Genomic DNA, 26,372 nt, shown 5'->3' on the forward strand with positions numbered 1-26,372 from the left:
TACAGAACATTGGGACGTGTCTCGGAACGTGAGCCACACCTGTGCAGTTTTGAACGCAAGGACGAGTGAGCCCCGAGAACCCACCCACCCCACTGACACCCCCGTGCATCCTGTCCCCAGAGGGCGTTGGGCCCCCTTTCCAGGGTCGGTCCCTGCATCACCCCTCACGTGCCCTGTCTCTGGGGTCTGAGGGCGACCTCTGAAATAGGACATGGAAAAATGGGGAGCCAGGGAATGAGGGCACAAGCTAAGCTCCCCGCCAGCCTCCAGAACCCCACCCTGTCAAGGCGAGACCTCTCCGCCCTCCTCCCCGCCACAGACCCAAGGCCAGCACTGACCGTGTCCCGGGGACCCATGGGACACTGGTCCTGGGTCCCAAGGAGCAGGTGCAGCAGTGTTGTGATCCCTGAGGACAGCGGAGTCGGGGTGCGGGGGCTGGTGCTGCCTGAAGGAGACTCAAGGGTGGGGCGCCGGAGTGGGGCTTTGGAGGAGCGTGCCATTCATGCAGGCACAGACTCGGTTCTCACACCCCCTCTGATGTGAAGCTCTAGGGAACCCCTGAGTTCAGCCATCTCTTAAATGCTCGGGTGCCTGACAGATCCACACCCCACATGGAGACCAGCCTAAGTGCCTGCGGGCCTGTAGCCAAAAAGCGACCGTCTTGCGTCTGGGGCAACCTGACGTGCACGCGACACTTACACTTGCTCCCGCGAGGGGGCCGGCAGAGGCAGAAACAAGCTACTTATTTCTCCTAGCAGAGAAACACCCCATCGATAAAACACGGCATTCACTTATACTCTATAAAAGCGCTTATCAAACAAAACAAAAAGCACTTTACTCAAAGACACCAGCGACGCTGGACCTGCCATCACCAGCTGTCACCCGCCTGAGCTCCTGTCGCAGCCCCTGAGGCTCCAGACCCTCAGCTCTGTGGCCCGTGTCCCAGCAACGCGGGACCTGGAAGCTTCTGGGTGATTCTGCCTTGATCTCTATGCAGGCCCACCCTGCACTCTGGGGGTCCCCGAGGTGTGGCGCCGGGTGACCCGGGAAAGGAGGTGGCCCCGTGCAGCCCTGCACGCCTCACGCTGGGTGCACACCCCACACAGGATGGCAGCTCCCAGACCCCAGGAGCCCCCAGGAGGCGGGGAGGGGCCCGCTTGGGGTTGTCACTGTGCCCTGGCTGGCACCCACCGCTGCGAAGGGGATGGGTCAGGGGACCCCAAGGGGCAGGAAGAGACAGGCGCTGCCACACATGACCACAGGGGGGCGCTGTCCACCCACTCTAAGCGTTAACTTTGACTTCAATAACTCCCCGTGGAATGGCAGAGAGACTCAAACCGGCTCTTCCCCGCCACAAACTAACTCATCAACAGGGCGAGTCCTCCCAGGCAGGGACCCCCAGGTGGGGGCAGCCGGAGCTGAGTCAAGAATGAAGAGGTAGCAGCTGAGGGCAGGGCGGGAGATGCCACCCTTGGAGGTGGGAGAGGATGTCCGTGGGCCCTGCTGCACCCTGCAGGGTGGGGCGCACCGCAGGGTCGAGAAACAGGCACCCAGAGGAGCTCAGAGCCCCCGAGGCTGGTGGCCTCCCTCACAGCCCCCCAGTGACGGCCGCCTTCCCAGCCGCCACCTGCTCCCTGGCTGTGGGTGACTCACAGCAGAGCGGGGCGGTTGGAGGGTGAGAGGAGTCAGGAGAAGGGCAACGGAGGGACGTGGGTGGGTGCCTGGCCCCTCGCCAGCTGCCACGAGCGGCAGCAGTGCCGTCACCAGCAGAAGGACACCCGCGAGGCGCTGGGCACGGGCAGAGGAAGGACGGGGCGGTGCGGGGAAGACAGGAGACCCAGCCGTGAGGAGGGGCTGCCACGCTCTCCCCGGGGCTCGGCCTAGGACAAGTGCGGCCACGTCCCGGGAAGTCAGGAGTAAGGACAGGTCAGGCTGGACCGAACATGAAACCCCGCGTGGAAAGCCCACACCACCTGGCACGTGGAGGGGTTCAGGAATGCTCTCTCCTCCCCGATGCCTACTGGACCCCCCTAGGCCCTGGGGCCGGGCGGGCTGTGTTCACTGGGGAGACCCCACCTGCACAAGGGTCTCTGCGGGCTTCTGCATTTCCCCCCCCTGCCCACCCTGGCTGGAGGATGACCTGGCCAGGGAGAGCTGGGGACGAGGGGATGGCAGAGGGCTCTGCTGGGGTCCTGGCCTGGGACATGGGAGGCTGGGACACGTCAGGGAACCGGCTGGAGATCGTGGGCCACCGTGGCTGCTGCCCAGGACACTCCGCCAAACTCAGCAGCTCCTGGACACCAGTCAGCAGGGATCTGAGCTTCAGGTTGGGGTCAGGCCCCCGCCCCGGGGTCACCATCCACTTCTGCACTGAAGCATAGACGCCCACCCCTTGTGGCCAAGGCCCCAGGGGAGAAGGATGCCCACGGCGAAGGGGTGGACAGGCTGCGGGGCGTGGGAGTGTGCGTGTGGCCAGGCCCCAGAGGGTGACATGTCTACAGAATCACCTTCCTGAACACGCAGCATGGGGGTGCAGGTGTGGCTGGAGGACGGCAGCTGCGGGGAGTCCAGGCAGCAGCCCCTGCCCTTGGCTGCCTCGCCTGTCCTCACCCGGGTGGGTGTGACCAAAGGCCAGGCATCCTGCGCCAGCCAGAGACAGTGCCTCCCCTCCCCGGGGGCGGGGAGGTCAGATGCCCACGCTGCCCACCTCAGGAGGTCCGAGGACAGCCGTAGCCTGCAGGGCTAGGGGCAGCTCCCACGTCCCATCCTGGCTGTCCAGCTGTTGGCTCCACAGGGTCGGGGGCTGCCCAGGCTCCTGTTCCTTCCAGGCTAACCCAGCAGTGAACCCAAACAAACGTCGTCAAGCTGGGGTGTGGCAGGCTCGCCTATGGGCCGGGCTCGGGTGGCCACTGGGACACGGGACACAGGGCCCTGAACGGGACCAAGTCTTGTTCTCTGAGTCTGTTTCCCATGTGTGAAAAGGGTTGGGGGGTGTTCCCAGGGATAGGTCATGGAAGAGAGGAAACCCCAGCTGCTGGCCCCTCCCCGCTGCCTGCCCACAGAGCTGGGCACCTGGCCTGTCATCCTCGCTGCTGTTCTCGCTTCCCTCCTCCAGCCTCCGTCCAACACGACACTCAGGACCCCAGCAGTTGTCTCCTCTCCAGGGGCTTCTATTCTTCCAAAGGGAGGTGGGGGTCCGCGGTTGCATTGGACAAGGGCAAGGACCCATTGTCCCCAGGTGACCCGCGTCACTGGGCCCCGGGATGCGTCATCCGGGGTTCCCTCCTCTCCTTCCCACCCGTCTCCACCACCTACGCCATCGGATGGCACAGAGAGCTTTCTAGACTCTTCAGACGCTCACGGATATCCACATCCCACTTCATGCGGGCTCACGGTAATCACTGCCCAGCATCAACTCCTTCACTCAACGTGTCCCAAAGCTGTCAGGCTCCAGGGGAACAGAGCGCGGGAACACGGGCCGGAAGCTCTTGTGGTTCCAAGCTGCTGAGTCAGACTCTGATAGGACATCCTGGACATTCACAGCAGCCAGCAGGGTCCACAGCAGCGCCCACGGCACCCTCCAGCCTGTGCACCTCGCCCTCCCACCTACAGTCCTGCCCTCAGGGTCCCAGGAAGGGGATGAGCAGGCCCGGGGGTGGGTGGACCAGGGCAGACAGAGGCCAGTTCAAGTGTAAGCACCGGCACCTGCTGACCCTGGAGGCTTCCGCCTCAGCTTCAGCCCCTTTCTGGGTGCAGCAGGGACAGACTGCAGGAGAAGACAGGGCTTTCGGGAAGGACGTCCCCAAGCCAGGGCCTCGGGGGCTCTCGCCTCCTGACAGGGCTCGGGGGCTGGCACATGTGGGAGCGACCCCAGGGGCAGCGCAGGGTCCTGCAGCGGGGTCTGACCATCCGGTCACTGTCAAGGGGTACAAGCTGGTTCAGGAGCTGGAAGAAGGTCACAGGGGAGCGTTGCCCCGGGACCCTGGTCGCTCCTCTGCTCCAGAGCACGAGAGCGTCTGCGGGTGGCCTCGGATTAGCCTCTGCTGTCTGCTCTTCGGCTCTCCAGGGCTCCCCGCGACATAGGGCTGTTATTAACATCGCCTCCAACTTTCAGATGTAGGATGCGGCACAGGAAGGCCGTGGGGTGGGGCATCGGAGCTGGGCCACCAGCCAGGGGGGCTGGCGTGGAGACCTCAGCCATCCTATGGTCTTTCTCCTGGGGCTTCTCAAGCCTTCAACGGGCTAACATGCTTGACCCCAGCCTCCTCACCCAGGGAGCATCTAGGGCCCTGGGGGCATCCCATCCTGCTCTGCATCCAGCACTGGGGTCCCCAGGAAGGTCTAGTCACGCTTCAGGCCCTGGCGGGCACTGGTAAAGCCATGATTATGAAAAGAGCAGCTCCCATAGTTTCCTGTGTGTGTTTTCTTTTTAAAAGGCAGCACGCAACCAGCCATGATGACACCAGCGTCACCTGGAAGCCACACAGCCCAGGGAGGGCACCTGTGTGGGTCCTGCAGCTGCCACTGCCTCGTTGGGACAAAGAAAGGGCCCTCGAGGGGCAAGGACAAGCTGCCAGGTGTATGGGAGCTGGGCCAGCGACCTGCCGCTCCCCACACCGCAGCGCTGAGGCCTCTGAGCTGTTAGCTGGCCACGTGGTCCCCAGAGCCCTCCCTCTGCGGTCCCTGTGGCCCTTCAGCTGCTCCTCCATGGGAACAGATTCGCCCTCTTCAGGCTCAGAGCCGTCATCACCCAACACGGGGCACAGCTCAGCTCTGAAACAGACGTGGCATTTCATGATGTAAGGCCTGGCACTGAGGCCCCGTGTGATGTGCTGCCCTGATGTCTGGTGAAACCGGGAGGGCCCGAATGGCCTAGCTGTAGGCTTCCCCAGCCCGCTCACCCAGCCAAGCGGCCCTCCTCCCAGGCAGACCAGGAGCAGAGCAGACCCATCCCCAACTGGTGGCCTCGGTCCCCTGCCAGCAAGGAATTATTCAAACAAGCAACCACATTCCCCTGGGGCAGCCAGGGGCACCCCACTCTCTGGTCACCTGCTCATTCTGCCCCAAGTGCACCCGAAGTGGCCTGCGTGACATGCAGTGTCCTCCCCGGGCTCTGAGCCTGTGTGACACAGACTGCTGTCCATCTCAGCTGTCTGGGGTCCCCATCCTGTGTTTGGTCATGCCCACGACCCTAGGGCGGGCTCCCACGCTGACTAATAGGCAAAAAGGAGGTGATGTGAATAAAAATGACTACCTCTCGAGTCCTCAGTTTTGTCAACTGTAAAATGGGACAGTAGCACCCTCCAGTACAGTAGGGCATGGTGACAGCAGGAGCCCACCAGTGGCCTCCTCCTTTCCTGCTTCCTTCCCCAGCCCCAGTGCAGTACGTCCTATGCCGGGGCTGGGGTCTTATCACAGCCCACCCCAAGATAGCACCCGTGACACTGCCACAGCACGGCGTGCTTTCCAGGCTAGGGCATGGCCCCCAGAGGGTGCAGGGCTTATTCTGTCAGGGTCCTACTCAGACTCAGCAAGGCCTCTGGGACGCCTCCCTCCCACCAGCCTCCTCCTTCCATCTGTAGTTGCTGGTGGCCCAGACCACCACCTCCCAACAGACCCCTCCTCCAGCTCAGTTCTTGAGTTGGAAGCGCTCTGCTCCCCCCACCCCTTCATCATGTTCATTAGGGACTTACTGTGCGCAAAGCACAGCCTTGGGCTCAGGGAGGGAGACCAAGAGGCCCCTGTGCCCCGCCCCCCCCGCCCCCGGAGCTGGGAGACAGGCTGTGCGGAGACAGAGAGCCAGCCTGCTGGGAGCCGGGGGCTGCCGTGCTGACCAAGACGGCGGGTCCTCAAGCCTGTGGCTGCCCCTCTGACCCTACGCTCACCTCCAGGGGGGCCCTTGGTGCATGTGGGGTGCACAGGGCTGCCGGTAAGGACCCCCCCAGATTTGGGCAATGACAGGAATGGCTGATAAAACAACCCCACAAGGGCCCAGGAGTTCGTGGAGATTTCCTCCCAGTAACCCTGGACCAGTCCACCTTTTAGGCGCTCCCACCTCCCCACCCTCTCTTGACCCTCTACAGCTCAATGGGGTGGGCACCGCTGTGGCCTGAGTTCACAGAGCATCGCTATCAGGCCCCCCCCCAGCCCCTGGGACTCAGGGTTCACAGAGGCAGCCGTGCCCCAGAAACAGACACACCCCAGAACCAGGGAACAGGGCCACGGAGCTGCCACATTCTCCTCCTCACAGGTGAGGCCACCAAGCACACGGAGGGGGTGTCCACCAGGACCCCTGCCCACACAGCCTGGCCTCCACCGCCCTTTCTTCTCCTCTCCTGCCTTCACTCCAGTTTGGGGAAGTTCTGATTTAGCCTGTTTGAATAATGAATTAATGACAAAGACCTCTTCTCTCAACAACTCTGTTTGGCATTGCCTGATAGAACACAAAATGACCAGTTAAATCTGAATTTCAGGTAAGCAACAAGTTTTTTTTCATATAAATATGTCCCAAGTTCAGATAAATAATTTTCTAATGCAAGTATGTCCCGTGCAGTTTGGGACGTATTTGTCTTCAAAGATTTTTCACAGCCTATCTGAAATTCAAATTACTTCTAAATCTGGCCACCGCAGCCGGTTCCCTCATTGCTCCCCCATCCTCCCCCTGGCATGGGACTGGGGGAGGGTCCCCCCCGCCCACAGGGGCCCCCAACTTTCTCTCTTCCTCCCTCCCCACCTGCAGGTGGGCGCCCCCAACTCCGCAAAAACCCAAGTCCTGGCAACAGAACCCGGGAGGGATGGGTCTGTCCAATTAAAGACTGAGCCTGGGGCCAAGGAAGGGACCCTCCTACTCCACCCACCTTCCGGGTCCCTAGGAAGACCCCTCCCACTACCCAGGGTCCCCTGGAGCCCCGATTCGAGAGCAGGGTCGATCAAAAGCTGGCTGGGGGTTTGGGACATACTTATTCTAAAAAAATATTGTTTATCTGAAATTGGGACATTATACGGTGAGGCCCTGACTCCGCCCCTGGGGCGCTAGGAGCTGCCAGGGAGGGGCAGGGGCGGGGCCGCGGAATAGGCGGGAGGGGTGCCCAGGCTGGGGAGGGGTGCCCGAGGGGGGAGGGGGGAGGGGGGAGGGGGAGGGGAGGGGGAGGGGAGGGGGAGGGGAGGGGGAGGGGGAGGGGAGGGGAGGGGGAGGGGAGGGGGAGGGGGAGGGGAGGGAGGGGAGGGAGCCCAGGGCCCGCGGCGCATGCTCAGCCGACCCTGCAATGCGGCGCCGCGTCCTCCGGTAACCCAGTTCCGCGGATTCCCCCGCGCCCGTTATCCTCTGACTCGGTCGTCTTCCCGTTTGTGGGTCGCGCGGGGCCAACAGCAAAGCGGCAGCGCCAGCTGCAGCAGGAAAGCCCCCGGTTCCTGCTGGGCGAAGGCTTCCGGGCAGGTTTGGCCGGGGTGCAGGCTCAGCCCCAGAGCCCCTAGGGGCCAGACAGCTCCGCCCTGTCACAGCTCCGGCAGGGGTGCCCCCCAAGGCAGAAGGGGCCACACAGGCCCTGCGGAGGGGGTGGCCCCAGGTGAAGGTAGCTGGGGGTAAACTGGGCATCAGCTTGGGGGCGGGAGGAGGCTCAGAAGTGAGCCCCAGATCTCAACGTCTGTGGCCTGTCTCACCTGTGCGCTGAGTCCCTCACCTGTGCGGTGACTCCCTCACCCGGGCCGTGAGCCCCACCTATGCAATCAGCCTCCCACCTGTGAGGTCAGCACCACCTGTGAGGTCAGCTCCCCACCTGTGAGGTCAGCCCCCCACCTGTGAGGTCAGCCTCCCACCTTTGAGATCAGCCCTCTACCTGTGAGATCAGCCCCATGCCTGTGAGGTCAGCCTCCTACCTGTGAGGTCAGCCCCCCACCTGTGAGGTCAGCCCCCCACCTTTGAAATCAGACCCCCACCTGTGAGATCTGGCCCCTACCTGTGAGGTCAGCCTCCCACCTGTGAGGTCAGCCCCCCATCTGTGAGGTCAGTGCCCCACCTTTACAATCAGCCCCCCACCTGTGAGGTCAGCCCCCCCACCCATGAGGTCAGCCCCCCACCTGTGAGGTCAGCCTCCCACCTGTGAGGTCAGCCCCCCCACCCATGAGGTCAGCCCCCCACCTGTGAGGTCAGCCCCCCACCTTTGAAATCAGACCCCCACCTGTGAGATCAGGCCCCTACCTGTGAGGTCAGCCTCCCACCTGTGAGGTCAGCCCCCCATCTGTGAGGTCAGTGCCCCACCTTTACAATCAGCCCCCCACCTGTGAGGTCAGCCCCCCCACCCATGAGGTCAGCCCCCCACCTGTGAGGTCAGCCTCCCACCTGTGAGGTCAGCCCCCCCCACCCATGAGGTCAGCCCCCCACCTGTGAGGTCAGCCCCCCACCTGTGAGGTCAGCCCCACACCTGATCCACCCTGAGTCCTCCGCAGCTGGGTGAAATCTAGAGCCGCCCGTGTCCCAGGCTCTGCTCATTACGGCTGTGGGATCCTGAGCACGTCTCTGCTTCTGTGGGACTCAGTTTCCTCGTCTGTGGAATGGGGCGCCCACCACCGACCTCGTGAAAACTGCTGCTGAGGGTCAGGACACAATAAACGCCTAAGCCCTCGTTCCTGTGCAGGGTCCTTCCCCCGAGTTCAGCTGCAGGCCGGGGTCATTTCTGGGACACCTGCTCCCTGGACACTGGGGGCCAGTAAGTACTAATGGAGCTCAGTCCATGGGGCTCCCTCCAAAGGCCAACAGACCAGCCCCTTAGTGCTGGCAGTGAGGGGGGGGGGAGGGGACGCAGGAGCAACAGGAAACCTTTGTAAGCCTCATGGGCCCGATGCTCTCCTTATCCCCCCACCCCGTCAATTAATTTTCCTCTAACTGCTTTTGTTAACAGTAGTTTAATAATCTCCCATTATTCAGTACATTCACAGCCTCTGAATGCCTCACAGTCCTCTATTTAATTATTAAATTAAAAAAATCTAACTCTTCCTGCCTTGGGCACAAGCTGGGTGTAACCTGCAGTGTCCTCGTGGCCTCAAGGACTGCCAGCTACCGGGTGGGACAGTGTTTGTGTGTCCAGCACCAGCGTCGTCCTCCTGCTGCTCTCCTTATCCCTGGAAGCCTTGAAGGACTAAGCCCGTCTCCTCAGCCCAGGAGTGGACACCCTCCCTGCAGTGCTGAGTGAGCCCACTCCACACTGCACTGAATATGAAGCCGGCACAAGTGGGGCCTCCCCTCCGGCCTCTGGGTCCAGTCTCCACTTCCCCACTCTCCCTCTTTCTAGGGTGCTTGCCTGGCATCCTCCTCCCCACCCATGGGCCGCTCCCCTCCACCCGTGCCTTCCAGGACAACAGGTGGGGCAAACATCTCTGAAATGGCCTTTGTGGGAAGGGGACCGGTCTGGCGTCAGGACCCTCTGCTGGGAGCATGTTGGACCCTGCAGAACATAGGTGCAGGCTGCACGGTGGTCACCAGGATTCAGGGAGGAGCAGTGGGCTCCAGGCCTCCCCTCCCTGCTTCCCCACCACCCTCAGTCTTCACCATGGAACTTCTCCTGAACTTGGACCTCCCAAATGCTCAGGCGCTCAGTGACCAGGGGCCTCCCCTGCAAACCCCACCCTGCAGCAAACCCTCTTCTAGACCTCACTCCACCCAGTCCCTATCCCAACTTCACACCTGGGAGACTAACCTCACTCCAGCACAGACTACACATCTGCTCTTTCAAAATCCATTCACTCGGGCTTCCCTGGTGGCGCAGTGGTTGAGAGTCTGCCTGCCGATGCAGGGGATGTGGGTTCGTGCCCCGGTCCGGGAAGATCCCACATGCCACAGAGCGGCTGGGCCCGTGAGCCGTGGCCGCTGAGCCTGCACGTCCGGAGCCTGTGCTCCGCAACGGGAGAGGCCACAACAGTGAGAGGCCTGCGTACCACAAAAAAAAAAAAAAAAAAAAAAATCCACTCACTCAAAACATTCATTCATTCATTCAAAAACATGGAGAGCTCAGCACCTGTCAGGGCCTGAGCAGGGTGTGGAAGACACAGTGGTGAATGAAACAGATGAAGTCCTGGCAGTCTCGTGGGAGAGACAGCCAAAAAATAAAAACAGGGTGCTTAGGTCCCAGATTCCCACTGGAGGCTCAGGGGAAACCCCTCTGAGGAAGTGTCATCAACAGGAGTTAAGCAGATACAAAGTTTAGGAAAAGCATTTCCAGAGAGAAGGCAGGTGCAAAGGCCCTGGGGTATACAGAACCAGAAAAGACCAAGTGCCTGAGCAGAGCTGCTGGGAGGTAAGGAGAAGACAGGGCCAAAGGCTGAGTGTCAGGCCAGGTGAGAACTTTGGGTTTTATGGAGCCAGTCCCCAAAGGCTGGTAAGGAGAGGGTGGGATGTTCCTACGTGTGTTTTCCCAGGCTCTGGGCCGGGAGGTGGGAAGGCCCAGAGACGAACCCACTGCATTTGCCCTCAAGGAGCAAGTGATCAATGAAGAAATGTCTAAGGTGACTGCTTCGGGACCTGGGGGGTTCCAAGCTGGATGTGAGGGCCCAGGGAGGCTTCCTGAAGGAGGGGTCCTGGAGCCTGCAGGCTGGGCAGGATAGTCTGGCAAGAAAGGGGGAAGAAGGCAGCAGGTGCCCTGGCAGCACCACACTCAGCCAGCTCCTTCCAAGCACCTTAGTCCTTCTCTCACCCTCACAATGCCCCTCTGAGGTAGATATCAGATTTATCCCAATTTTACGGCTGGGGAAACTAAGGTACAGGGTGGCTAAGTAACATGGCCAGGGTCATACAGTAAGGTGGTCAGGGCCGTGCGGCGACGAGACCAAACCCAGCAGCCTGGCTGCCCCCATTGCTGGTCCACACTCAGCGTAAAGATGAGGGTCGGGGGCCCAAGACCCTCTCCCCTCACCCCTTCCACTGCCCACTCAGCTCGGAAAGCCCCGAAAGGGGCTGGAGAGGGTCAGAAGATCCCTGGGTCCCTGCACAGGGAGGTGCCAGTTGTTTCTCGAATCCTTTTCCGTTACAGAAACATGCTAAACACTATGGGTGAAATGGTGGCCGGCCTGGGATCTGCTGCAAGATATATGGGCAGGGGTGGGAGATGGGGAGGGTTAGAGATGAAAACTAAATTGCCTGGGAGCTGGAAACTGTTGTGTCGAAGCTGGGGGCTCCTTCTATCATTTTTTCTATATTTGGGGATGTTTGAAATTTTCCATAATGACGAGGTAAACGGGGGGAACAAATGCCCAAGACCTCCACAGACCTGGGCAATGCAGGGGCCCAAGAGTAGAGGCAAAGCAGGGGCTGTCCTGGCTTCCCTGGCCCGGAAAGTGGTCCAGAGGGAAGGTGACAACAGACAAGGGCTGGCTGCTTCCATTCCAGACCAGTCCGGGCTGACGGCGCTGCCTGCCACCATCCAACCCAGGCTACGCCCAGCCAGGAAGGAGACTGAGGCCAGATGCAGGGCTGACGGAGCCCCAGGTCTGCACAGCTCCACAGCGGTGCCCTTAGCAGGGGTCTCCGGGGGCCCAGCCTCCGGGACTCAATGGAAAGCAGGCTGGCTCTCAGGAAGTGGGCAGGAGGCCTGCTACCACAGGGGTGGAAGAAAGAGCAGGTTGTAATTGTGGAGCACGAAAGGAATTTCAGACTTCCACTGCTTTTTTTTTTTTTTTTTTGCGGTACGCGGGCCTCTCACTGTTGCGGCCTCTCCCGTTGTGGAGCACAGGCTCCGGACGCGCAGGCTCAGCGGCCATGGCTCACAGGCCCAGCCGCTCTGCAGCACGTGGGATCTTCCCGGACCGGGGCACGAACCCGTGTCCCCTGCATCGGCAGGCGGACTCTCAACCACTGTGCCACCAGGGAAGCCCTTCCACTGCTTTTGATCCTCCCGATTTATAGAACACTTTGAGGGTATAAACAGGGGAGCGTGAGGTTCCTTGAAAGGAGCTGCGTGATTCCACGGAAACATACACAGGTGGTTTTCTGCCTGAGTTCCACAAACTCCTATTCATCCTTCAAGACCCATCCAACCTCCCTGTTCTGTCCCCTGTGCTCCCACCCCTCGAATGGGGCTGTAGTGGCTTGTTTGGGTCTGTTTGCTCATCACCCCATCCTCAGTGCTGGGCACTGACTGGGAGAGGCTAGGTAAAGCTGGTGGTTGAGTGAGGGTGTCCCTCATGAGTCCACGGGACCTCTGAAGGTGGGCTCTCTCTCCTCCTGTGGCCTGGCACAAGCCTATGGAATGAAGCGGAATGTTCCTCCTGCTTTAGAAACTCCATGGACACACTGTGCGGACACATCCCCCTGAAAACATCTGACACTGGTGGCTCACCACTGCCGCACACCCAGTGTCAGTAAACACGGAAGCTGCCCTGCATCTGGCGGCACCACGCACACAGCAAACACTCGGTAAATATTAGCTTGTGCATTATGATTACGATCACAGTTTAGCTGCGGGATCTGAGCTTTCCCGACACGAACACCCCAGGGCTGTCTGGCTCGCAGACTCCTGTCTCTGCGGGGCCCTGTGTCATCCTCATCACCCGAGCACAACCAGCCCCTCGGCCAGGCTGGGACAGCAGCGCCCGCCCCTGGAAACACTCAACCCTGAAGGCCTGGGACGCAGCAGGCGCCCAAACAACACCTACACGCAGCTCAGCAAACCGCAGAGCGGGCTCAGCCGCCTGCCCACACAGGCCGCCGGGCTGGAAACTGCAGACCCTACAGACGGAGGCGTTCTCAGCACCCGCCTCGGGGAGGGACTCGGGCCAGGACTGCCTACAGTCAGGGCCTCTCTGCGGAGAAGGAGCCTCTCTGTTGGCTCCGATTTGTGTCTGGGTGTTAAGTGGGGTCATGTGTGTGCCTGGAGGTGGGAGACCGTCAGGCCAGGGGCTTAGCTCCCTCTGCCAAAGGGGTCACCCAGCCCCTCCTGTCTGACCCTGGGGCTGGAGATCCGTGGGCTCCCCACAGCACAGGGGGCGGCAGTGGTGCTGCTGCCTCATTGGGACGGCCCATGCCTCCACACCCACGCTGGAGGCCCCACCAGACCCCCTGCCTGGCTCCCGGCCCCCTGTCCCCTCGGTTCTGTGCTCTGACATCACCTGCTCAGGGCGGCACCTCCGCCTTGGCCTTGTCGCCCCATGTCATCCCCTGCCCCGACGTCCCGCCTCATCCCCGCCACGTGGAACTCCACTGGATCCCACGAGGGCAGGGGTCTGTCCGTCTGCCCAGAACGGGCCGTCCCCCAGCAAGGGCTCTCGACGGTGCTGGATGGGGTGAGGCCACATGCCCGGCGCCAGCACCAAGCCCACCCCTGCAGACCCCCGAGCCCTCCCCAGCATAGGCAGATGAGTCCCCACGTGCATCCCTGCGTCCGGAAGACCGGCGGGGGCTGAGTTAGGAAACGTGCCGTTCATGCCGCCCCTCAAGCATTGCCCTGTCACCCAGAGTCTTCAGGTCACCGAGGCCCCCTCTGGCCCACAGTTTGTGGGCAGACGACCTTACCTGAGCACTTCAGCCACCTGGCTGCACGCCTCTCCCCGTCCAGCCCTGGGGAGGTGAGGCAGGGGCTCCACGAGCCTCCAAACCGGAGCGACGGTGCAATTCCAGATGTGAGGGTGTGCGGGTGCCTCTCCCTCCCGGCCCCACTCAGCCACGGGCACCGTTCACGTCCCACTGCCCCCGCTCCATCTGTGCCCCCCGTGAGCCACGGGCCAAGCCCGATCCCTCAGGACGGGCTCCAGCCCCGGCCCCCGGCCCTCGCCAGCCAGCACAGCCATTCCCTACCTCTGGCGGATAGCTTCTTGGTGTTGATGATCTTCGCTGCATACTCATGGCCGGTGCAGAGCTTGACACAGCGTCGGACCACAGAGAAAGCCCCCCTGGGGGAGAAATGGGAAACAGAGGCAGGGAGCCGATTAATCCCCCGGTGAACACCCAGCACCCGGTCATGAGGCCCAGCCTCTGTGCGAGGAAGGGGCGCCCCTCCCCCAAAACGACTCCCAGCCCACCCCGCCCAGTGCCAGCCCGGCAGGGGCCCCTTTCCCGGCAGCTGGCAGAGCCCAGCCGACTGGCACACCCAGCTCCTGCGAGACACCCCGCCTGGGCATCCTCATGGGCCAGCTGGACCGAGGGCCTCTAAGCGAGCATCCTCCCTCACTCTATGCCCAGGACGTGAGACCCAGTGAGTCCTCCCAGAGCAATGAACCCTGGCCCAGCTCCAGACAGCGGAATAGATTGGTGCAGCCTGCGGGGACTCTGTGAAGGTTCTGGAGGGAGGGAGAAGCATCGCATAATTAAGCTGCAAAGCTGGAGGCCAGGGCCCTCTCCCCCGGATCCTCCACCAACACTGCCCCAAGTTACAGCAGAGGCTGCAGAGGCCCATAGCAGAGGAGACATGTACACGCCCACAGCATTAGTGCTCCTGAGAGGAGAGGGGACCAGCCTGGAGAGCCAAGAGATGGGAACCCAGGAGAGTGGGTGACCACTGCCAAGGCCATCGAGGCGTCCTGCACGTGGCCCCGAAACAGTGACCCTTGAGAGGAGGAAGTTTTGCAGGAGGCGGCACGGCAAGCCAGAGGCCAGAGAACAGGCCCGTGTGGGTCCAGGGCAGGCGTGGGGCACAGGCCGGAGGGAGCCTGGGGCCCGTCAGAAGGCCCTCCGCGGTATTCAACTTGTCACCACCGTCGGTTTAATTTGATTTGAGATCATCTTCGAAGAACATTAGACCCAGCACGTATGAGACACAGCCGGAACGGGAAATGTCTTGGGAAGGGTCCAGACTGGAGGCCGCCAGGGAGAGGTGGGCACAAAGGCCACAGGTGGCTGAGCACGTGGGGCCAGGGGGGCTGGGGACACCCCTGACCGCAGGCCCCTCCCCTGCCTTCCCTCCCCAGAGGCCCTGCAGGCACGGCCTCCATTGGAACACAGCCTCCCCCCGACCCCCCTCATAACCCCACCCTGGAGCCCTGCTGCCCACGCAGCCTGAGAAGCCCATCAGCTGCCCAAACCCGGACTCTGGGCCCCAGGAAAGCAGTGTCTTAAACAGGGAACGCTTTTTCGCTCTAATCCTGTTTGAGATCAAAACGTCATTAAGACAGACTATTCACTTCCTTGGAAAATAAATAAATATTACGCTAAATCTATTTGAACATTTTCTTAACGACCCGGGTCTTTACGATCGCTAGCTGTGCTCAGAGCCGTATCTTTGCTTTTCCAAAGTCAGCCAGGGAACTGGGCAGCGGCTGCCTCTGCGGGACGGGGAGCCGGGGGTTGGGCGGGGGGCACACAATTCACTCTACATCCTCTGTCCTGTGTTATTTTCTCACTACGTGCATGGGTTACGTTCTCAAAATATTCTTTTATTATTATTATTTTAAGAAAAATAACATAAAGAAAGGATTTTTTTTTTTTTTTTGACCGGTGAGACTAGCTTGGGAGAGAGCGTGGTGAGGGGGAAAGGCCACAGGCTTTGAGCAGGTCTGGGTTCAAGGCCTGCTCTGCACCGGGTTGCACCCTCTGAGCCTCAGTTTCCCCATCCATCTAAGGAGCGGGAAAGGCTCACAGAGCCACTGCGAGGGCCGCCCGAGGCTGCGTTGGCCTCACCCTCACCAGCCCAGCCCATCCCTGGTCTTCGAATCCGCTTCCTGCCCAGGAGGGCGGAGGGTATCACACGTACAGGGTTGAGCCGCCACCCTTCGTGTTCTGGCCCCCAAAGCGCATGGACAACCAAGCACTGGCTCACGAGCCTCCTTGGATAGAGCTTCCTATGCCAGAATCCGACCCCACGATGCTGGAAGTTCCCAACAGCCAGAGGGCTGCTTTCAGCATGGTGGGCGCCAGGCGAGGCACCAAGGGGCCCTAGGGTGAGCTCATCCCTGGAGGGGGAAGGGACCCACGCAGCCTGTCCACCGGCTGCTGCCCAGCCAGGGTAAGTACAGGACTAAGTGACAGGGAGCCGGGAATCCTCCCTGGCGCACGGCAGGATGCGCATAAATAAAGTGAACGAGAGCCGGCAGCCAGATGGACGATCCTGGACAGGCTGCCCCACTGCCCCACATCTTCCAGCTCAGACCCTGCTCTCTCCTCCGTAGAAGGCTCTGGGCTGGTGACGAGGGCAGTGCCAAGCGGGCAGGAGCCAGACGCTGGAGGAAACCAGGAAGGCGGCAGGCACAGCTCCCGGCATCCAGCAAGCGCTCAATAATGGTGCTCACAGGCTGCACTCAGGCTGGCACAGGGCCTGCTCCTGGACACAGGCCTTCCTCTCCTGGAGTCCTGCCTGCCGGGTGCGGGGGAGGGCACCTCTGGAGGCCCCTCTGGTGTAGGGCTTCTCCTGCCCCTGCTGCCCGGCCTGAAGAGAAGTTCTAGAAACAGCTGCCCGACCCCCGGGCCCGGCCACCCCTCCCTGGTCTGCCACGGGGCACCTGCACTCCAATGCCTGTCAGCTATAAGGGGGAACCTGGGCCGGCCTGGGGTGAGGCTGTGCCAGGCCCCTGGGGAGCCCTCAGAGCTCAGTCTCCCAGCTGAAGACACGTGGAAGTCGCCAGGAAAGCTTGGCCAGGCGCCTGCGGAAGCTCACGCGTTAGAGGGCTCTCGGTGACTTAACTACCCAGAGGGAGAGTGCAGGGAAGAGGCTCTGCCCCCGATGACCACCGCCCCTCGGGCAGCCCCTCAGCTCCCCTCTTCCATCCTTGAAGCCAGCCTCCCGGTCACCACCATCCCCCAGTCTCCTCCCACCCCCACCCCAGGCATCCGCCCCCTTCCTGGTCGCTCTGCTAGTTAGTCGAGGCCCATCACAAGGAAGCCCCCCAGAAGCGCCAGTGTCGTGCGGGCCATGGGCTGGGGGCCCCGACACCTTGAACATCACAGACAACAGTGAGGCCAGCAACCACCCTCCCTCAGTGCTCACAGCATCTGCCCCCCGGAAACTTACAGTCACTGAGACAACAACACGGACGCAGGGCCCGGGTCCGTATCCTAAGCGCATCCCCGCTGCCCCCAGGCAAACTCCTTTGCATCCTTCAAGACTCAGTTCAGTACCTCCTCTCGGAAGTCTTTCCCAGCGCCCACGGGAAGTCAGCCTGGTCTCTTCTGGACGCCGGATGCTGCACGCGTCTCGGCTCACTCTGCCCACTTCATTATAATTATTCATCTGTCCCGTTCTGGCCCTACGCTGTGGCTCTCCACATGCAATCGGGATGCTGGGGTCAGGCACAGCGTCCAGACTGTGATAAGAGAGTAAGAGCACCACAGGTCGACTGTGGAGAGTGGAGATGCTGGACCTCAGCATGTGTCAGGCCAGCGGGACAAGAATGGGCAGCCTTCTAGAAGGACAGGGAGAGCCCGGGATGGGGCGGACTCTGGACCGCAGGCCAGCAGGAGAGGGTCACCTCCCGAGGCTTCCCTGGATGAGTGTAGGTGGGGGGATGTCTCCTATGGAGCGAAGGCCACGGAGCCCCTGATCGAAGCAGGAGGCTCCCCACCGTACCCACAGATAGGCTGGGATGAAGATGCAGAAGCACACACAGACAGGGCGGACAGTGGACTGCATCCGGTGGGACCTGCCTGCGCTGCCCGACACTCCGACCGTCCACGAACGGCGTGGCGGGTGGTGGCCGGCTGCAGGGTCAGCAAGGTCACCCAGCCGCAGCTTGTGGGGGATAAGCCAGGAAGGTGGGGGTCTGGGTGAGGGTGAAGGTCAGGGAGGGGGAGGGTGAAGGTCTGGGTGCGGGTGAAGTTGCCTGGGAAGAGGGTGCGCCTGGGAGGACCCCCTGAACCTCGAGGTCGCCACACGATGACCGGTGTGGCACGTACTGCTGCGCTCGGGTTTCGAGTGATCTGAATTACGTGCTCAGAGGAGGAGGCTCCCGGGCACCAAGCGTGTCATGGGGCTTTTAAAAATCAGGTAAAGCTAATGAAAGGAAGAAAACACTCTTTCAGTCCTTGCCGGCTGGTGGATCAGAAAGCGCTCTCCTGTCCGCTGTGGGACCACAACACCAGAGAGGCCGGCCAGAGAGAGGGGGATGTTAACGCCAGAGCTGCCTGGGGTCTGGTCTGCTGCAGGTGGGCGCCCAGCACTGCTGTGGCCGCGTGGACCCACGGTGGCACCCGAGGGTCAGTCTCTCGCCAGCGAAGGGGGTGACTGGCCCCTGCACACCGGGCAGACGCAGTGAGCCAGCCAGTGGCTCCCCATCCCCTTTACTCTCTCTTTGCGCCCCGTCCAACCTGTGGTCATGCCTCTGAGCTGCCCCCGTGACCGCCTGCCCGCTGCCACCTGGAACTTGCCCCTGACACTGATTACCTGCAGCCCCCATGGAGGCCCCCACTACGCCTGCTTTGGGGACCTGTCCGCTCCCTGCTCTGTTGGCCAAGCCCAGCTGCCCAGCCTGCCCTCTGCCCGCTGCCCGCTGCCCGCTGAGCCGAGCTGGTGTTGGTGGGAGAGGTTGCTGGGGCGGGAGGGTCCGGTCTTGCCCTGTCCCCACGGCAGGGACACAGAAGCGCTGACCACGGATGCTGCTCTCGGGACCCTGCGTCCGGGGCCTGGGGCTGCAGGGCTTCCTCATGACGGTCACAGGCAGCATGTGTAGAGGTCCCGGCACGGAGCAGGCATCAGAATCTTGCAGCCCGGGGAGCCCCTACTTCTGCTGCTCAGCGGCCGCTCCGCGCTTCCACTGCATCCCTCCCAGTAGACATTCCAGGGACGTGGCGGCTCCTGTCTCCACCGCCCCCATCCCTGGCTCCACCCTGCACCCGACTCCGGTTCTCTCCACCCAGTCCCGGCCTCGCAGGCACCTGCCTGCCTGCCACCAGGGCTGCGAGCTGTTTGCACAGCCCGGCGGCAGACGCACCCGGTGGCCCAACAACCCGGGAGGTCCCATCCATACTCTGCTAACTCAGGTGCTCGGGAAGCGGGAATTCCTGACAGCCAACCAGAGACAAGGGCCCACGCTCCGACCCGTCCACAGCCTTCTTAACTTTCACAGCCCAAAGCAGCCAGGAGTCCCGAGGGAAAGGAAAGGACCAAAGCCTTGTTTATCTGCTTTGTAAAGCCTCCCACACAGGGTGAGCGCAGGGGTGCCCGCTCAGTGAAAACAGCCCTCCTGGCCCCCGACTCCCCAGGCAGATCCACACAAGAAGATCTTTCTGGAACAGGCTGAGCAGGCAGCAGAGGCACTTGGCTGGTCCAACGGTTTTATTTACCGCGTTAATTAACACATGGATGACCTGAACCAGCCTGAGGCCGGGTACGTCCATTCTGCCCGGCCTGGGCACCCCAAGCCTGGCTGAGGAGGGTCTGGGCCAGCGCTCGGGGGCGGGGAGGGCTGGTAGTGGGGAGGACAGCCCAGCAGACACGCTCACTCACCACGCCAGGCCCTTCGCTTGCTTGGATTTGTGGATTTAAACTACATCAAGCTGCTGCTTATGTGTGTATTAGCAAAAATTTTTTTTTCTACCTTTGATTAAAATGACGGGGGAGGTCCCTTTATATTTTTAATCTGGACCTAAGCAATTTGGTAGAAAATAGGAACTTCTACATGAGGTTGTTGTGGGGGGTTTTTCCTGCTTATAATAACAATTTTAAAAACAGAATCCCTGCTCGCAGCAGAAAATGGAGTAAACAAGTGGTTTCAATAGAGCGAGTCAAAGCCGCCTCCATCTCCGTAACCCGTTGTCTGGCGTCCCACGATGTCCTGATGTGTCTCCAGTGAGGTCTGCACCACAGGAAGGCTTTCCTCTTCAACACTCAGGAGACTCTTGCTGTTTCTGTTCTGCTTTTCCCTCTCACTACTTCCCCACCCTGTGAACGACTCTTCCACGGCACGATCCGGCAGCTACGTACTGCTTCACTGGTGGACGCCGTCCAGGGACACCAGGAGGGTATGGGACCCTCCCCAGGCTCCCCGGCCTCGGGGTCAGAGCCGGTGAGAAGAGTGTGCTGGCTCCGAGGGGATCTGGGCAAGCACGTGCCATGCTGGGCAGGAGCACGAGGTCCCAGTACAAGAGCGACGTCCAGAGCACAGGCCCATGAGGGCTGCCCAGCATCCACCAACAGGACGGCACACAGAGCTCAGGGGACCGTGTCCCACTCCTGCCCAGGACCCAGAACGTCCTGGGTTCCAGGACAGGGCCTGAAGTAGACACACTAGAGACCGACACTGGACAACATTTAATCCCTGTGGTCTCTGCAGCATCCTGGCATGCCTTTTATCAGCGCGTGAGTTCCTGCTTTTATATTTAACATCACAATTTATATATTTAACATCACGCAATTCCCACTCTCTGACCTAGATCGCATATACTTGTCATCTTCACCATAGAGAACGTTCCTTCCATGGGTAGCCGAGTGCTTCCTTGATTGGCAGGCATTTGGGGTGTTTCCAATTTCCCTGCTTGTAAATGCCTGCCGTAAACATCTCGGTTATTTCTGTAGGGTTTATTTCCAAAGGCACAGTCGCTGGGTGATTTACAACCCACGCCAGCGATGAAAACGCCACCTCTTGCCACTTCACCAAAGTCCGACCCTGGCCTTTCCAAGGTCCTTCCTTGGAATCCTGGCAGCTCCCCGGCCCCGACCTCTGAGCCTGGGCCAGAAATGCAAGTCTTAAGTCATCCATGCTGTGCTAGGGTACTGGGGCCACCACAACACAGTACATGGGCTGGGCAGCTGAAACAACAGAGATCGTCCCACAGTTCTGGAGGCCGGAAGTCCAAGACCAACATGTTGGCGGGGTCGGTTCCTTCTGAGGCTGTGAGGGAGACACCGTCCCAGGCCTCTCTCCAGCTTCTGGGGTTTTGCTGGTGATCCCTGGGGCTCCGTGGCTTGTAGAAGCACCACCCCCATCTCTGCCTTCATGTTCACATGGCATTCTCCCTGTGTGTCTCTGCCCAAGTTTCCCCTTTTCATAAGGACACAGTCCTACTGGATGAGGGCCCACCCTCCACCTCAGCTTAACTAATTACGTCTATGACAACCTTATTTCCAGATGAGGTCGCATTCTGAGGTACGGGGGTTAGGAGCCCACATCTGAATTTGGAGGAGACACAATTCAACCCATAGCACATGCTGGCCCCCAACTCTGCCTTATGGAATCTGCCACTGCGTGTACCAGTCAAACATTTCCCAAATGACCATCATCACATATTAGCTCCACAGGATGTTCCCAGATGTTAGGTACGAAAAGGGTTCTGTGGGCAAAAAGGTTTAGAAACCAGTAAGTTAAAATGTTTTCCTTCCTTCCTTCCTTCCCTCCTTCTTTCCTTCCTTTTTTACTGCAGGACTTCCCAGGGCCTTTAACATGGTCATCTGTACTGTGAATTTCCAACCAGTGAGTATGAGGTACAGCCTTTCCCTAACTTCTTTGGCCAGAGAAATTTTTTTTTTTTTTTTTGGTCTTCACTGTTTCACTTTTATTTTTTTTTTTGACAGCTTTATTGGAGTATAATTGCTTTACAATAGTGTGTTAGTTTCTGTTGTATAACAAAGTGAATCAGCTCTACATATATATAATATCCCCATATCTCCTCCTTCTTGCATCTCCCTCCCACCCTCCCTGTCCCACCCCTCTAGGTGGTCACAGAGCACCGAGCTGATCTCCCTGTGCTATGCGGCTGCTTCCCACTAGCTATCTATTTTACATTTGGTAGTGTATATATGTCCATGCCACTCTCTCACTACGTCCCAGCTTACCCTTCCCCCCGCCATGTCCTCAAGTCCAGAGAAATCTTTACCCAAAGAAGTCTCAATTGGGCCAAGAGCGGGGGACAGGGAGGGGTTCTAGTCTAAGGGCTCAACACCGAATGCAACCCTCAACAAAGAAACAAATGGCCTGGGTGGGACAGAAATGCCATCTGAGGACACCCACCCAAACACAAGAACAGCAGCGCTGCCCATGGAGTCTGTGGGTGCATCCCAGATGGAGAAAACCCCAGCGTGGCCCCCTCTTCTCCCTGCCTGCCCCTTGGAACAGGGCACCCAGGCCATGGCGGCCGCTCCTCCCATCGGAAGCCCCCTCCCCACCCACGCGGGCATCAAGGTCCCCCCACTGCCCTCCTCCCAGACACCCCGGGGAGCAGGGCTTCATCTGGAAGAGCCAGGAACGTCAACTCAGAGAGAACGTTTTCTTACATTTCTGACAGTGCTGAGAGCAGACGGAACACTCCGTGAGCAGACTGGGGAGCCATGTCCTGACCACGTAAGGCTTATGACAAAATGCACCCTACATCCTAATGAGATTTAGATATAAATGACCACAAAGGGGAATCCTTTCACATTTCTCATGCGCTCATGTCATCATTGTTACTTTATACAGTCACGTCAAGTCTGTGAGTCCTACACAGATGAGAACAGCCCGACTCTGACGCTTGTCCATGACACCGTGTTGCTCTTAAACCTCTCGGGCCTCACACCTCACACGGTCACTCTCAGTACCACCCAGATCCACCACCCCTCCCCGCCATAGCGGGGTCCCCTGAGTCCCCGTTCCACTGGGTACAGACATCCTTGAGAAGCTTCCTGGAGGGCTCAAGGCAGCAAAGCCAACAGGAACAAGAGGGTGGGCACCAGCCCAGGGGACACAGTGGGATCTGAAGGAAGTGGGACTCAATGGGATTACTGAGTGGGTACAGAGTTATTGTTTGGGGTGATGAAAAAGTTCTGAAAATGGGTAGTGGTGACGGTTACACAACACTGTGAATGTACTTGACGGCACTAAACTCTACATTTAACAATGGTTAAAATGGTAAATTTTATGTTATGTATATTTTACCACAATGAAAAAAAATCAAAGGATGGAGAAAGATATACCATATTGATCTCAGACAGAGCAGACTTGAGTACGGAAAGTTACCAGGGACAAAGAGAGATTTCACATCATGATAAGGTGGTCATTTCTCTAAGACATAACCCTTAGCATGTATACCCCCAGCAGCAGAAGGACAAACTATATGAGGCAAAACTGAAAGACCTGTAAGGAAAACTAGGTGAATCCACTAGTACACTTGGAAACTCCAGCACCCCTCTATCAGAAATGCACAGACCCAGCAGGCAGAAATTTGGGAAGGACACAGCTGAACTGAAAAGCACCATCTATCAACTGGATGTAATTAACATCTAGAGACAACTTCATCCAACAACAGCAGAACACACATTCTTCTCAAGCTCACATGAACTTTCACTAAGATAGAGCACATTCTGGGCCATAAAACACCCTTAACAAATTTATAAGAAAAGAAATAATACAAAGTATGCTCTCAGGTCACAATGGAATTAAATTGGAAATGAAAAACAAAGAGATGGCTGGAAAACCCCAAAATACATGGGGATTAAACAACATACTTCCAAATAACACAAGAGTCAAAGAAGAAATCTCAACAGCATCACCTCTTGGGTAAGGAGGCTAATGATAGAGGATATGAATCAGGGAAAAGGTCAGTGGGTCAAGTTTACCTTTTTTTTTTTTACTTCTTTTTTTTTTTTGCGGTACGCGGGCCTGTCACTGTTGTGGCCTCTCCCATTGCAGAGCACAGGCTCTGGACACGCAGGCTCAGCCGCTCTGTGGCACATGGGATCTTCCCGGACTGGGACATGAACCCATGTCCCCTGCATTGGCAGGCGGACTCTCAACCACTGCGCCACCAGGGAAGCCCCAGTTTACCTTCTTGTCCTGGGTTTTTAGGTGCAGGGGTGTTTCACTTTTTTTTTTTTTTTTTTTTTTTTTGTGGTACGCGGGCCTCTCACTGTTGTGGCCTCTCCCTTTGCAGAGCACAGGCTCCGGACCCGCAGGCTCAGCAGCCATGGCTCATGGACCCAGCCGCTCCGCGGCATGTGAGATCTTCCCGGACCGGGGCGCGAACCCGTGTCCCCTGCATTGACAGGCAGACTCTCAACCACTGCACCACCAGGGAAGCCCCACATTATTTTTTAAATGGAAAATCGTCTACGTGTAATATTTTACAATTTACAAATATTTAAAAATAAAAACTATGGAATAAATTACACAGTAAAATAAAAAAAGAAGAAGAAATCTCGAAAGAAAATTTTAAACATTTTAACAAAGTGAAAATGAAAATAAAACATCAAAATTGTGGAATGCAGTAAAAAAAAAAGTGCTTAGAAAAAAATTATACCATTGATTGCATATATTAGGAAAGAAGATTTAAAATCAATAATCTACGTTTCCACCTTAGGCGACTAGAAATAAGAAGAGCAAATTAAATTCAAAGTAAGCAGAAGAAAAGACATAATAAAAGTCAGAGCAGAAATAAATGACACTGAAAACAGGAAATCAACAGAGAAAAATCAATGAAACCAAAAGCTGTTCTTTGAAAAGATTCATAAAGTTGACAAGCCTTCAGCCAGGCTAAGATAACAAGAAAGAGGACACAGACGTCAGAAATGAAAGAGGGGCCATCACTACTGATCCCTTGGAAATTAAAAGGATAATAAAGAAATACTGTGAACAACTCTATGTCCACAAACTTGATGAAACCTAGATGAAATGGATCCATTCCTTGAAAGACACAATTTGCCAAAACTCTCACAACAAGAAATAGACCAGAACAACAAATACTGTATTATATCATTTATGTGTGGAATCTAAAAAATAAAACAAACAAATGAATATAACAAAACACAGATTCACAGATATAGAGAACAAGCTAGTGGTTACCAGTGGGGAGAAGGAAGGGGGAGGGGCAAGATAAGGGTAGGGGATAACAAACTGTTTACAAAATGGATAAGTTACAAGGATATACTGTACAGCACAGGGAATTCAGGGAATACAGCCAATATTTTATAAGAACTTTAAATGGAGTATAATCTATAAAAATTTTGAATCACTATATTATACACCTAGAACTAATATAATATTGGAGATTAACTATACCTCAATTTTAAACAGTAAAAAAAAATAAAAGAAATAGACAATTTGAATAGACCTATATCTATTAAAGAAGTTGAATCAATAATAACATTACAAGAAAACTACAGATCAATATTTCTCACAAACATAGATGCAAAAACCCTCAACAAAATATTAGCAAATTGAATCCACTAATGTATAAATAGAATTATACGTCATGACCAAGTAGGATTTATCCCAGTTGTGCAAGCCTGGCTGGTTCAACATTTGAAAACCAATTAATGTAATGCATCACATCAACTGGCTTAAAAAGAAAATCACATGATCGTATTAATAGATGCAGAAAAAGCATTTGACAAAATCCAACACCCATTCATAATAAAAACTCTCAGGGCTTCCCTGGTGGCGCAGTGGTTGAGAGTCCGCCTGCTGATGCAGGGGACGCGGGTTCGCACCCCGGTCCGGGAAGATCCCACATGCCGCGGAGCAGCTGGGCCCATGAGCCATGGCCACTGAGCCTGCGCGTCCAGAGCCTGTGCTCCGCAACGGGAGAGGCCACAACAGTGAGAGGCCCGCGTACCGCAAAAAAAAAAAAAAAAAAAAAAACTCTCAGCAAACTAGGAATAGAGGGGAACTTTCTCAACTTGATAAAGAACATTGTATTAGTCAACTCAGGCTGATAACAAAATATTATAGACCGGGTGGCTTAAACAAGAGAAATTTATTTATTTTCTCATAGTTCTGGAGGTTGGAAGTCCAAGATCAGGGTCCGGCAGGGTTTGGTTTCTTATGCGAGCTCTCTTCTCTTGACTTGTAGGTGGCCACCATCTTGCTGTGTGCTAACCTGGCCTTTCCTCAGTGGGTACGTATGGAGAAAGAGCAAAGTGTCTGGTGTCTCTTCCTATAAGGACACTAATCCTATCAGATCAGAGCCCCACCATTATGACCTCTTTTAACCTTAATTACCTCCTAAATAACCAATCTCTAAATACAGTCACATGGGGGGGGGGTTAGGGCTTCAACCTATGAATTTGGGGGGCACACAATTCAGTCCGCAGCAAGCATTTACAAAAAACCTACAACTAACATCATATTTTTGGTGAGAAAGTAGGTGCTTTTCCTCTAAGTTCAGAAACAAGGCAAGAATGTCCCTTCTCACCACTCTTTTTCAACATCATACTGGAAGTCTCAGCTAATGCAGTAAGGCAAGAAAAGGAAATAAAAGGTATACAGACTGGAAAGGAAAATATAAAACTGTCTTTCTTCCCAGATGATATGATTATCTATGTAGAAAATCCCCAAAGAATTGACCAAAGAAATGATTATAGCAAGGTTGAAGGATACAAGATTAATATACAAAAGTCAATTTCTTTTCTATATATCAGCAATGAGCAAGTGGAATTTGAAAGTAAAAACACAATACTATTTACATTAGCACCAAAAAATGAAACACTTAGGTATAAATCAACAAAATATGTACAAGGTCTGTACTGATGAATGAAATCAAAGAAGAACTAAAT

The 26,372-nt window shown here is 57.3% G+C and overlaps 1 protein-coding gene across 12 annotated transcripts in view; it reads right to left on the minus strand.

Moving 5' to 3' along the window:
• CAMK2B (calcium/calmodulin dependent protein kinase II beta) overlaps nt 1-26,372 on the minus strand; it is a 95,686-nt gene that overhangs the window by 47,871 nt on the left and 21,443 nt on the right. For all 12 annotated transcript variants that reach the window (XM_004282972.3, XM_004282969.4, XM_049714675.1 and 9 more), the window contains exon 2: nt 13,781-13,875. In XM_004282972.3, coding sequence (XP_004283020.1) covers nt 13,781-13,875 — 95 coding nt within the window. The remainder of the gene's footprint in view (nt 1-13,780; nt 13,876-26,372) is intronic.

This window comes from Orcinus orca, chromosome 9, assembly GCF_937001465.1.
Source record: "Orcinus orca chromosome 9, mOrcOrc1.1, whole genome shotgun sequence".
Taxonomy (NCBI): Eukaryota; Metazoa; Chordata; class Mammalia; order Artiodactyla; family Delphinidae; genus Orcinus; species Orcinus orca.